The following is a 13,538-nucleotide window of genomic DNA, read 5'->3' as shown; positions in this document are numbered from 1 at the left end:
ACATATGAGGAAGGGAGGGAGGAAAGGTGGGATAAAAGGGATTCCTTCCTTTGAAGCAGCTGAATGCAACAATCTAAAGAAATGCTCCACAAAGGTAACTCATCTCAGCTCCAATAGAAAGCAAAGGTCCATGCTACAATAAATGGCACATAAAATGCCTCACTGTTAGGCAGAGCTTAATTTCAGATACGCAAATGCAGGCCTTGGGCACTGGCTGCGAGTTAAACCCACAGTTCCATGGATGTGGAATGAGAATGAGGTACATTATGCACTGACTTAGTGCCCTTGCATCGATCAACTGCATGCAAAAAAATCCATATGATGCAGTTATTAGAACGATAAAAACTGAATATTGCTGAAGTCATCAAGTTCATCACCAGACTGAAAGTTTCAGAAAACGGACAGTATTTGTGCTGGCTTTGTTTTTAAATGGAGGCTCCTTGTGAAAAGTCACTGATTTGGTCTATACAGCAATATTAACTCATGGGAAAAGAGATCCTGGTAGGCTTTCAGCAACTCTGATTAAATCAGCAAACTAAAAAACACTTCCCCTAACAGTACATTTGAGCAATGCCGTTTCCTCTCTCTACACAGTGAGGAGCCCCATTATTTAGACCGACAGCACCCCTCTGTGGCTACAGAGAGCTTCAGGTCACCACAGCAGTGCCAGCTGCCTTATTGACATCTCCTCCAAGATTTTTCCCAAAACCTCGAAAAAAAATCTCAGCTACAGTAGTAGCATTTTGCTTTAACGAGTTGTATACTGGGAAAATTAACACCGCTTTTCCCACCTCCAGTCTATACAGCTATCATCCCTCAACAGTAGTGCACCAAAAAGCCTTAACTAAGAGGAAGTGGAAAGTTCTTGTAGTTCAGTGGTGGAAGCCTACAAATTGGAGCACAGTTAGTAATATCAGGCTTTTAATTCTCTTCAAGCACAGTAGTATCACAACGTGCCAGACAAGCCTAGTCATAGAACGGTTTGGGTTGGAAGGGACCTTAAAGACTATCTAGTTCCAGCCCCCCTGCCATGGGCAGGGGCACCTTCCACCAGACCAGGTTGCCCAGAGCCCCATCCAGCCTGGCCTTGGACACTGCCAGGGATGGGGCATCCACAGCTCCTCTGGGCAACCTGTTCCAGGTTCCACCCTCACAGTAAAGAACTTTTCCCTAATATCTAATCTACCCTCCTTCAGTTTAAAGCCATTCCCCCTGTCCTAGCACTGCCTGCCCCTGTAAAAAGTCCCTCTCCAGCTTTCCTGCAGGCCCCCTCTGGGTACTGGAAGGCTGCTCTAAGGTGTCCCTGAAGCCTTCTCTTCTCCAGGCTCCACAGCCCCGACTTTCTTAGCCTGTGAGGTGCTCCAGCCCTCTGATCATCTTCATGGTCCTCCTCTGGACTCGCTCCTACAGGTCCATGTCTTTCTTACATTGGGGGCCCCAATCAGACTATTTATTTCCTATATTTATTTTAATATTTCTTTCATCACACTATCTACAAATGAACCACTTTTCTTTCTTTCCCCTTCTACATGCTTTCAGTATCTTTTCTTCTATATCTGCTCACCAAACATTATCTCCCCAGTATTGAACGCTTTTAACCTGTTATGCCCTGTACGTGTTCAGACACTCGGCTCCTCCAGTTTGCACAGAACTTTTTCACAACTTGTTTCTACTCGCCTACTTGAGGAATTTTATGCAGTTACTTTGTATTTTTGTTCAAATCTCAAACATTGGTTTCTGCTCTCCCCTCCGCTCTCTCAGTCCACTTTATCCTTGTGAAAGGCCTCTGCTGAGCTTTTTTCCAGGGCTCCACATTCTCTCCCCTTTGAGTATTTCAGTTCTTATTGTTATCTCCCGCTAACTAGCTTCACTATCAAAGCCCTGCTGCAGCTCTGCTTGCTTCCAGGTTGTATTGGGAGCCTTGCAGAAGACATTGTATTTGAGGAGTTTAGTGATCTCAAGGCAAGCCCTGCCTGCCCTGCTGCACCTCCCGCTTCAGGCTTGAGAAGCCAATACTTCTATATCATAACCCCATGTACGCAGCCCTGTAAGAGTACATCACATCCTGGAATGCCCTGTTCCCAGTGGTGCTGCGCTCTGGTGAACATCATGAAAGAGAGGAAAGGACACTCCTACCTGTCAGGAGGAAATAGATGGGTTTGCTCCTGATGCAAGACAAAAGGCGGAAGGGGACTGAACCTCCCCAGGGATGGGATCTGCTGTGGGAATCCATCCAGGGTCTGCCTGGTGCTGCACAAAAGCAGGGTTCCCAGCACCTAACAGGGCACGAGATTTACTCCCTATTATATTCCTCTTTTTAGTCTACCTTATTAAAATGGCAATGCTATTACGCTGCTGCTGCTGGGCCTTTCTTACTGAGATCCCGAAGAGCTCCATGCCTTCACCGTGCAGATCTCAGGTCACCTATATATCAAGATTCGTGAACAAATTTTGATTAAAGAGCAAATGTTTTAAAGCAAAACCTACCCTAGGTCCAAGCACCTTCAAAGCGTCCACCCTTCTACGTGCCACTTTTCTGTTCGATTTTAGCCCTGACTCCCAACTTAGCTCTTCAACAACCAGCTGACAGCACTAACACAGTGCCCTGCATTTGCAAGACACTGGAGTGGCACTCAAGTATTAATACAGCGGATGACCCTGAACTGCCCCTGCATGCCCTCACATTGTCGTTCTCAATCCCTGCAAGTACAGGCCACCAAATCTTTCATCAGGTTGGTAGAACAAGTATAGGACCGGAACAGCCGTTGACTCCTCTCGGTCTTTTGAAACTACCATGAGTTCAGAAGTTTTCCCTCCTTAGAAAAGCTGCCCACTTTTTTAGTAACACTACCCAACAGCTAGGTACTCTTTAAATAACTATCAATCTTGATTTACAATATAAAAACAAGAACAATGATCAGATTACTGTCTATCTAGATCCATAGTCTGACAGTAGACAGGAACATATCGATAAAATGCAAAAAAACCCCAACCCAGCTACAGTTTGTTGACAGGCATCAACTTTCTAGTTAACTACCTTCACCATAAATACAAACTCATATTACAGGTTAACTCAAGCACTCCATGCACAACCTGCATAAACCTCATAATCCTCACTCTCTCAGGACTCATACTATGAAAGCCCAAAAAGAAATTAAGAAATTAATACCCAGAGAAGGGGATGATGTGACATCATCCCTACTTGGAGACTAAGGAAAGCACCATAATGGCACTATATAAGTTGATTCAGAGCTAACACTTCTGACACAGACAGTTTCAAAAATGAAAGTCATCAAAAAAAATGTACAAATACATTTGGAAATCCCATGCTATGTTTATTCTGTCCTTTCACCGCTATAAGGTAGAAGCCACTGTCAAAGACAGGACATGAGGCTGGACTGTTTTTTCCTATCACAAAGTACAGATATTTCAAGGTTTCTAGTCTGTATTGGTAAACCTTGAATCTAGCTGGCTGCCCAATCTTACCAATCAACTGCCTGTTTATTTACGTAATCCTCAAGACACCTAGAACTACTTCTGTGTCTGCCCAAGCCCAAGTAGGACCCAGGAAACAAGGATATCTCTGGCCCCTGAGGAGCCCCACCAGTATGAGTGTTCCCACAGGTGAAACACCGGCGGAACAGCACTGCTCATGAAATGTAAGCTTGACTGCAAGAACCCTGTACCCGGGGAACATTTGGGCCGTGGAATTACAAACAAGAGGCCACTTCTTGCATTCACCCCAAACTGTGAAAAGCAGCCAGCTAACCTAGGTTAAGTTCTCTCGTGGAAACAGTTTGCACCTGGAAACGCCCCATGGCACTTGGCCAGCCTGCCTCCCTTAGTGACAATCTCTCCTGGCAAGTAAGAAATCACTTTTCCATCTCTCCACTCAGTAAAATCCCCACTGAGTTCCCACAACCCAAACCAGCAGCACTTCACTACCTTACTGGAAAAGGCCACACTGGATAACAACTCGTGCACCAAAAGAGCCATCTGGTGCTTGTGGAGTTGTCTTCTGAGGATGACCACGGCAAAGGGAGAGAGGCACAGAAGAGAAAAAGAACAGCTCTGATTCGAGCATGCTGTGCAACCAGCTCTTGCAGTGGAGCTGCAGCAAGGATCTGGAGGGGAAGAGCAGTGCATGCTGGCGACTGGGTTCCTCAGGGCTGCAAAGCAATGGAGAGCAGAGGGCACAGGCAGCAAACGAGCACCTTGTCCACAAGCTGTGTTACTTAACTGGGAGTGACAAAGGCAGCTGGAGTAAGGCTGTGCCTGCGAGAGTAGAGGCACAAAGTCCCGTCTCTTCTCCCAGCACTGGGGTGAGAGAAGGAATGACCACGCAGACGTGAGTCTTGGCAATAAACCTCCTCATTAGCAATTCCCAATATACAAAGTCTCAGGAAGCTCAACACCACACCAGGCAACAAGGATACCTACAAGTTAGGCAAGCATCCTTTGCAGTTCTAGTCGAAGTGGCTCTTCCAAAGCTTTGCTGATGGCAGCAGCAGAGCCAGAATCTGTGATGGGTAACCCACCGCAGAGCAGTGCGCAGGCCTCCCTGCCGCCCCCTGCCCGCCCGCTCTGGCCCCAGGCCTAGCGCGGTGCCTCGGCTCGCCCAGCAGCCCGCTCCCGGGGCAGCGTCCTCCCCGCTCGGCCTCGGCCTCCCCGGGGGAGGAGGGCGCCGGTAGCTGCCCCGCGAACGGCGGGAGCCCCCCGTGCGGCCCCCCCCGGCCCGTCCTCACGGCGGGGAGCGGCGGCGGGCCCCGCGGGGGCGGGCAGGGGGCGGCTGGGAGGCCCCGGCCGGGCAACGGCCCTTCCCGCCCCACTCCCCGCCTCGAGGGCCGGGCTGCTCGCGCGCGGGAGTGCCGCGTGCCTAACGGCCGTTCCCGCCCTGCGGCAGGCGCGAGCCGTTTATAGGCCTTGGGTCCCGGTGAATCGCTTCGCGGGGGTTAACCAGTCGTTACCGGCTCCCGTCAGGTGGCGATGGCTGCCTGGTTACATCACGGGCACGGGGGTGGGCTCTGCCCGGTACACGGCGCGCCTGGCGCAGGGCCGAGGCGGCAGCAAGACTTTTATTGATTGATTTAAAGCTCGATGCTTTGACGTGTGTACTGAACAAAGCTCTGCGAGCGGCTGTGCGACAGCAGACTGAAGCAACTATGCACACGTGGTAGTTAGCGGGGTCGGGGCTTGTGGGCAACTATAACTGCTTCATATTCCAGCTCTATAGGCCTTGTCATTAAAACTTGGATTTTAAATTAGACTGTGGATTTTCTAAAACATCTCCCCTTCTTCCCACACTATCCAATTAGGATGTACTTCCAAACTCCCTTTCAGATGTTTTTCCTGGGAATCCCAGTGCAGTCTCAGCAGAAAAGGCTTCTGATGACCCTGATGGGAGCACCAAGAAAAGTGGGTGTATCCCCACCCCAGACGATGGTGCTGTTCCTGCCGGAGACACTGGGAAGGCCCCTCCACCTCGCTCCCTCAGGAACAGGCAACGGGCAGTGGTTTGGGGTTAGGTACATGATGAGACACTCCAATAAAACAGCACGTTATCTCAAGTATTTTGACTGCAAGGTCCAAAACTTTACAATAAATTAGATAAGGGGATGTACAGTATGCTCCTTATGGTGTAAAATGTGTAAAATACACATCTGCAGAACTTTACACTCAGAATGCTTAGGGTATATGCACAAATACAATACCAACCCCCAAAAATAGGAACTTCTTGATGCTGAAGTCTGTGCGGAATACAGTAAACATCATAAATTATAGGACCAGCCTGGCAAATAACATACAACTTCATATTGGCACAAATTAACAAAAAAAAAAAAAAAAAAAAAAAAAGGATGCTTGGCAGGGATACCAGGCTCTTACAAACTGTGTTTTCATGCCATCAACTGATCATGTTGGACAATACTGAAAAAAGTAGGGCACAGCTCCACGTGTCACCATCATGCTGCTGAAGGGCAACGGGCAAAATATTGCATTAATTGGGAGCAGAAAGTTTGCCTGACGCTTAAAATAATGTGAAAGAGGCTGCTGTTGAGTTAAGCTTTCCCATTCACAGCCTGAATGTCTTGTCATTCATTAGGGAGAACTATTTTGAACAAACCCAGATGCAGTTGGCAACAATATACAGATACAAAATTTCTGAGGTGGGTCTCAGAGATGTTTAGGAATTCACGAACTGAAAAAGCTTACTCTTGCTCACCAAAATCACCTGCAGTTTCTTCCGATGAGGACTTTTTTCTGGTTTATGCAATTGTCTTGCTATTTTTTTGTTGTATTCTTCTCTGTTTTCTATTCTCTCATGCATTTTTTGTGTTACACCTATTAAAACTTCCTCTTTTGTCAGAGCACATGTTTCAGACTTTAAGACATTATATTTGCAACATCAGGTAAGCCTTTAAGTGCAGCTAGCGCCCGTACACAGAAAGCTGTACTAGAGCTCCAAGTCCGGTCTGAAAGCTGTCACACAGAAGTCACGGCAAAGAGATGAGATGAGTTCTGGTTCCACACCAAAGCATGAGGTCATTGCTGCTCCAGGCAGCTCCCCATAGCATTGTTTACAACCCATGGACAAACATACGCCCTTCGTACAGCCACAGTTCCACGGGCAACCTGGATTCACAGTCACCTTGGCTTTTGAATGAAGCAATCTTTACGGACACACATACATCTGCTTCAAACAAGTGACGGTTTCTCTTAATAGCTCAGAATGCCTCTTAAAGACGTTAAACTACAACCATCTTTTACACACCTCACCTTTTTAAAGTAAAAACACTGGCAGATACTTTTTGACACCAACTTAAGATTTTGGAAATACAGATATGTATATATATGCACATGTATGTATATGCATTTTCCATTTGTAATTTAGGAATTCCCACCTGTGAAGCACCTTTCTGCATTTTGAATGAAAGCAGCATGGGGTTTTTTTCTGGTACTGGTACTGTGTAACTAGAAAAAATAATATATTGAGCCCAACCTGTAGTTCTCAGTCCCCTTTAATGCTAATAAAATTGTATTTGGCAGTTCTCAGACATCCAGTGACAGCAGAATTACATTTTAATGTTCTTCATATTTTACAGAAATCAGAACGCTCTGGATTACTGTCTTTTACACTATTATATAAAACTAATTTCACCTGAAATCAAAATGACAATCAATAATAACAACGTATCTCTGCTGAAAAGTAGCTCATTTGCTAAAGCTGCTGGAGGGATGAGTTGGCTGAAGGGGAAGCAGCAGCCGAGAAGGAATTTATTAATGGAAGGAAGAGTGAAAAACAGAATGAAGCTCAGGATGGTCTTACAGAACATTCGTAGAAAAAGTACATAAAAGTAAGAAAAAACCAGATCTCATACAGCTTCTTCATTTAAATGTTGCTGCTGAATGTACAGCATGTAGGACAAACTGGTGCTTGACTTAATTATAGAAAACTAATAGCGGCTGTACTTTAGCAGGGTTTACAAGTAATGACTTCCTGACTTGCATTATCTCTGTAATATATCACCATACACAACTTAGCTTAATATATTTTCCAGCAGATAAAGCACATCAAGTCAAGGAATCCCAAAGCTTTTATTTTAATTTACCACAAACATATTAAAAGTAAGCCACCATTCGTTATTCTTGTCAGTTCTTTATTGGTTTTCATCCTAAAGACTAGCACATTTACAGCATACATGGATTGGATGAACTAGAATATATAAAAGAGTAGCCATATGTTTATGATATATTAATACTGCCCAAAACCAAATAAATAAAAATATTTCAATGCACAAAGCTTGGCAGATACAGTCGTGTTGGGACAAAACAGTGTTGTATTATACAATAATTTTACATGTATAAACGAAACAAAAGGCAACTGTGCTGTAGGTACTTTCACAGAACATACACAGAACATACTTGGCAACAGTTTTCTTTTTTTACCTTTGTATGTTTTATAATTTAAAAAATGTACTCAAAAAAGAACATTAGACAGAACTTCATTTTACAGTAATCCTTAAATTTGCCTCTCCTGTGCAACAGAAAAGCTTACTTCACCCTTGTGAAGCATCCTATGTGGATTTCAAGTTTCACAGTTTTTCTTTTTTGATGAACTGCTCGAGATCTTCCTGTTCATTACGCCCTTTAAGCAAGCCCATCGGTGTACATGTACTGACAATGGCGTATATATAAAATGTTAGCTGGACAACAATGTTTCACATGTAAGCATACTGAAATCGGAATATTTTAAACAAAGTAATGCAGTACTTGAGACTGGTAGTCCACCACTTTAAAAAGGTGAGCAAAAAACATGCACATACATACAAAATTCAGCAACCTTTTCTGAATACATTGGTATACAAAATAAAGAAAGGATCGCTAAGCTCTAGAGTAGATCAAATGATTGTTGGCCACAGTCTACGAAAGTGGCACTGCTAATTGTTACAATAGACCTCTTGTTATTTTCTTTTGAAGCTGAACATTGGAAGATTTTTAGTGTAACAACACAGGACTTAAAATATAATTAACTATGTTTGAAATATACAAAATAAAATTATCAACTCATAAAAACTAAGGGATATAAAGAGTATAGTTTATAAAAAAATAAAATATAGCATTTAATAATGGGCCAGGGACTGAAGGTTGAGCAGAACTAATGAAGTAACATGTCTAAAGAGATCCCGTTGAAAATTTTTTCACCATATATTTGTTTACTTATTAGCAAAAAATAAAACAAAAGCAACACTTATTAATTGACAAACAGGGTTTGTGAAATTTCCAAGGGACTGTTCTACTGTAGATGATCTGTTCAGACCTGGGATAGGTACTAAAACACACTGATTTTGCACAGAATTCAGTGTTTTGTTATCCTAGAGAAACTGAAAGAACGGTGACAACCCAGTTCAGCAGAACTCTCTGACTTGGCTTTGTGACATGCTGCTCAGTGTTAAACTGCAAAAAGCAAAATGCAAAAACTGCTAGACCTGTAACCCCCAAACCTACATGGGAGCAGAATGAACATGACTGATTGATAGAGCAGTGACAGCACAGACAAACATCAGTGAGAGGGAGAAAGAAATCAGAAACCAGCCATATACTTACCTGGCTGTTGCTACTCTCACAAGAATAAATGGGCAGATTTTTCTATTCTAAAAATTACATCCTTAGAAACCAAGAAGGAAAAGGCATAGCGTGCTAAACGAAGCTAGCTAGAGATGCCTTAATCCTGTTAAAATTTGGAAATGAATGCTTAGCTGCTTTTTAAAAAGTTATCTCAGCTTCAAAGGCGTTCTTTGGGAGATTATTTCTGAGATCTGTTGAACATTTTTTATCAAATGCTATCAAACTGATTGCCTTAGTCATAAGCTAGAACGCATCTGTGGTTCTCATGCAGTAGCACATGAGCAGTTCCTTTCTACCAACACAGGGCATCGCTGCTTTCCTCTGAAATACCCTGAAAACAGTCATACTCCCGCCCTGCCCCGCCCCCCCCCCCCCCCCCAGGTTCTGAACATCTGTCCAGGTAAAATGCAAAGGTAAACAAAAACTAGTTTTGATTTTGGAGGAGCACAGACATGCTGGGCACTTTGAACATTTTTGTATTGACGTATAAAATAAAAAAAAATGTTAAACATGAATCAAAAAAACCTTAACTTCCCCCAGATACTAATGCTTACAATCCAGAAGTGATATAAAAAGCCATGGGTAAAAATGTGTTCATTAATATACAATACCATGGAACATAAGGGACATGTCACGTGCAACATCAGCAACTTGCTTATTGCACTTGCCTTATAGTGGGGAAGGGCAGGGGGAACTGTTGCTGGCATTAATTATTAAGCATCATTATGTTTCTGAAACACATTTTAAAATGAGTTAAGATGTGTGCCCAAGTCCTTATCTGCCAAAGACGACAGGCGTTTTGTTTGATTTGAACAGAACTAGAAACTAGATCTTCACACGCCTGGCCTTTTATGTACTGTTAATTTCATATATGAAGATGGCATCCTATACACAGTAACACGATTTATACTCCTGGCTTTTATTGTGCTGATTTTTGTTTTTAAAGTTAAACTTCTGTTTCTTGATTGTAACAATGCATTCTACAGTTATTAGACTATCTAGGATCCAATCCCTTTTTATTTAAAACTTCTAGAGTTTTACTCTCGTTTTTAAAAAGTTTATGAAAAGCTCAATCTCAAGTCAACTCAGTATAAAAAGATGTTATGTGAAACAGCTGCCTCAATGCCGTTCCTAGAGTTCTTGCCCATCCAGGAGGTACCTAGCTATTTGCATATAGGTAATTATTAAGTAGCACAATATCTGGTCACCTTACATACAGTGAAGGCTATTTAAATGGGCAGAGAGTCATCACACTATTCTCAAGCTAAGGTGTCAATAATTGTTACTATAGATTCAATTCTGTAAGTAACATGCTCTGTATAACCTAGCGGAACGTAGAAAAAGGTTATTTATCTCTTCTGGATGACGAAATCATATTATTCTAGAGTGTATCCACATGTTTTAATGGAACAGCAATTAAAGGACATAGTAAGCTTATGTTTCAACTTTTCCATAAGTTCCTTCTGGAGGCCTGTAATACTTTGGGAAAGCCTTCAGTTGCAGGGAATTAAATGCATACTTGCGACATCCAACATTCTTCATTGTATTTTCTCGCCGACAACCCTCACTGGGGAAAAAAAACAAGCACAAAAAAATGACAGCAGTAAAAAGGAAAAAAAAAAAAAAAGACTTAAACTAAGATGAAATGAACTGGTTATTTTATAGCATTAAAAAAAAGTTGGTTAAATTTAATGAGCGTTTAATTAATTTGCCACTGCAAATATTAAAAATGATGACTCATCATACAATGCCAGTAAGAAGCACACAGAATGGACACATGCTATGTCTGATTGCTAGTTTTGCATTTCTAAAAAGCAGCAGCGGATCTACTGAAAAGTTCTTTCACGACGGTTTCATGTATTTCAGGGTACACTGTTGTGGAGTTCACATGCCGCTTCATTGCACAAGGGATCCCAAGAAATTGCTTAAAAGCAGTTCTGCTAATTTATCAATATATTAAGCTGAAAAAGAAAAACTGCTGATCTCTCAATAAGAGCTTTAAAGTAATTTTTTTGTTCCCTGTATGTCAGTATTATCAGTACTTACTTAGAGATTAGAGCTGATACAAAAATAATCACTTTCCAGTTATCTCTGCATGCATAAATTGACTCGAAAACCAACATAGTCTAAAAAAAAGTCTTAATCATGAAATAGCAGCTTTGTGTGGGTGCAGAAAAGACTGGCTGTGTTGACAGTCATCACCTCAATGAAACAAAGCTGTGCAGAACGTAATTTTTACCCCATGTTTTGGTGCACCTGCCCCACATTACAAAGAGGTTCTGTGCTAATAAAAAACTACTCCAGTTATAAGGCTTCTTTACACTTGTAAATCTACTTCGGAGTTCCTTTGATTATATCCAAAAACATACATACAAAGAGGAAGCACTATCTGTTAAATATCTATCATAAATCAACTTAGGCTTTTCTTTCCCTGACAGAGAACTGAAACCTGAACAATGAATACCAGAACTTCATGGCAGACCGTACAGTACACCATCTTATGGTGGAAATGTCATGTTATTCCTGTTTTGGAGATGGCCACGGCATCTGCCAGGTAAACTGTGGTCATCTGATTCAAAAGGAGGGTTTGGATTCTGGTTCAGTTTGAGAGCTCTCTTGTTTTTACTGACCTCACCGTTCTTCTAATTTTAAGTTAATTAAACTGACTGTAACTGTGTTCTGTATGTATCACCTTGTTTGACTTCATAAAATATTGTAACTTTTTGCTTTTAGAAACAGCTTAGGTAAGTTTGAAATTCCTCTCTGGAGCAGATTCTGTGCCTGCCTTTTATAGAATGGGTCATACGTGATGACACTATTTTTATGGCATTGTTTCGTGTTTTACAGAACCCCTGCTGAAAGCTGTTGCAGTCAGATAGATTCATCAAAAATTTGCACGAATTATACTTCACAGCACTAATAAAAACAGTTTAACTAACAAATATTGGGATTGCCAGATAAGCATTTTTACTCCAAAGTGAGTAATTATTTTCATAATTTATTCCACTGCATCTGCTTATTGGACACGTCCCTCTGTGACTCAGGTGGGCCACAGAGATGGTGACAAAGGTGCATTTCACACACCATTTCATGTGCCATGTTTCTTCTGCTGGAGGCAATAAGCAGCGTGCACTACAGCATTCTAAATCCCAATGCCTGAACGAAGCACAGACCAAGATAAAAAAGAAAATAAATAAAAACTTGTCCCCCAACAAATTTTAAGAAAAAAGAAAAATTACGTTGTTTTCAAAAAGCCTTGGCTTTCAGTCTAGCTGAAAAGGGTGGTCTTACTGCAAAACCCTAGTGATAGTAATGAGCAAAGCCTTCATACTTTATGTAAACAGATTAATAACCTCAGGGAGTTCAGCACAGATATGGCTAGTAAAGTTACTTTCCTATCTTGTTAGACTGAACCCAGGACACTCATCACATTGCAAGAACAAGGCTACAGTCCAACCTGACGTTCGTTTGCTTTGTAAAAGGGTACATTTTGGCACCCACAGCAAATGAACCAGTGTTAATCAGAAAGAAGGGATGATTTGGACGGAGACACAGTGGTACTAGAAATCAGCACAGGACATGGATATGCTCAATACCATCATACCATGATTTTAAATCTCATCAGCAGTAACGATTTACCTAAATATATTGCAACTAAAAATAAACATGCTTAAACATATATATTATACACACACATATATATATGTATGTCTTTTTTGGTTTTTTTTTTTCTTTCTTTTAAAAACAAAATTGGAAGAATAGCGAGGAAAAATACCAGGAGATAGTGTACTGTACAGTCTGATTTCACGAAGACACAAATATAACCACATACTTTTTTTTTTTCAGTTAGAATATCCACCAAATCTAGGATTATATTAGGATTTTTATTCTAACTGTGTTTTTTTCTTTTTTTAAGCTTACCTCTCTCAGCAGCTTTCAAATTCTATTAACATTGATAATAAAAGCTATAGCTACCTATGGTTTTTGAGCGAGTTAGTAGAAAATAGAAATCACAGTACTAAAAGAGTTCTCAGAAGTCTAATTTTCTGTCATCTCAGGCACCAAGCAAAGTAAATCCCTTCATGAATTAGCAAATTACATTAAATGAGGTTAGGTTTTCTTGATCAGCTATTGCTATTGACAAACTCTGCCAGACCACTGCATCAACAAAACCTTTCAGTTTAAATAGGCCTCTCCAGTTTGATGTTATAAGTGATGAGCAAATTTCATCTGCAATTATTCTGCATTACTATACTAGGTAAGCTGCTTTAGTCTCACCACTTAAATAAATGTTAACTTACCGTCATTCACTTATCTCTAAGTCACTATCAGCATCATAATTTATTAAAGCTGTTCAACACTTAAAAATGGAAATAACAGTAATATTTAGTCTAGTGTAATTAAAACAAAGCCCA

At 41.5% G+C, this 13,538-nt stretch overlaps 1 protein-coding gene across 14 annotated transcripts in view; it reads right to left on the bottom strand.

Moving 5' to 3' along the window:
- Positions 1-7,574: 7,574 nt before the first annotated feature.
- INPP4A (inositol polyphosphate-4-phosphatase type I A) overlaps positions 7,575-13,538 on the bottom strand; it is a 131,070-nt gene continuing 125,106 nt past the window's right edge. For all 14 annotated transcript variants that reach the window (XM_056329885.1, XM_056329884.1, XM_056329886.1 and 11 more), the window contains one exon: positions 7,575-10,690. In XM_056329885.1, the coding sequence (XP_056185860.1) occupies positions 10,558-10,690 (133 nt within the window). In that variant the 3' untranslated portion in view covers positions 7,575-10,557. The remainder of the gene's footprint in view (positions 10,691-13,538) is intronic.

Source organism: Falco biarmicus, chromosome 2, assembly GCF_023638135.1.
Source record: "Falco biarmicus isolate bFalBia1 chromosome 2, bFalBia1.pri, whole genome shotgun sequence".
NCBI lineage: Eukaryota > Metazoa > Chordata > Aves > Falconiformes > Falconidae > Falco > Falco biarmicus.
The sequence above is the reverse complement of the archived record's forward strand: the minus strand, read 5'-3'. Positions and strand labels throughout refer to the sequence as shown.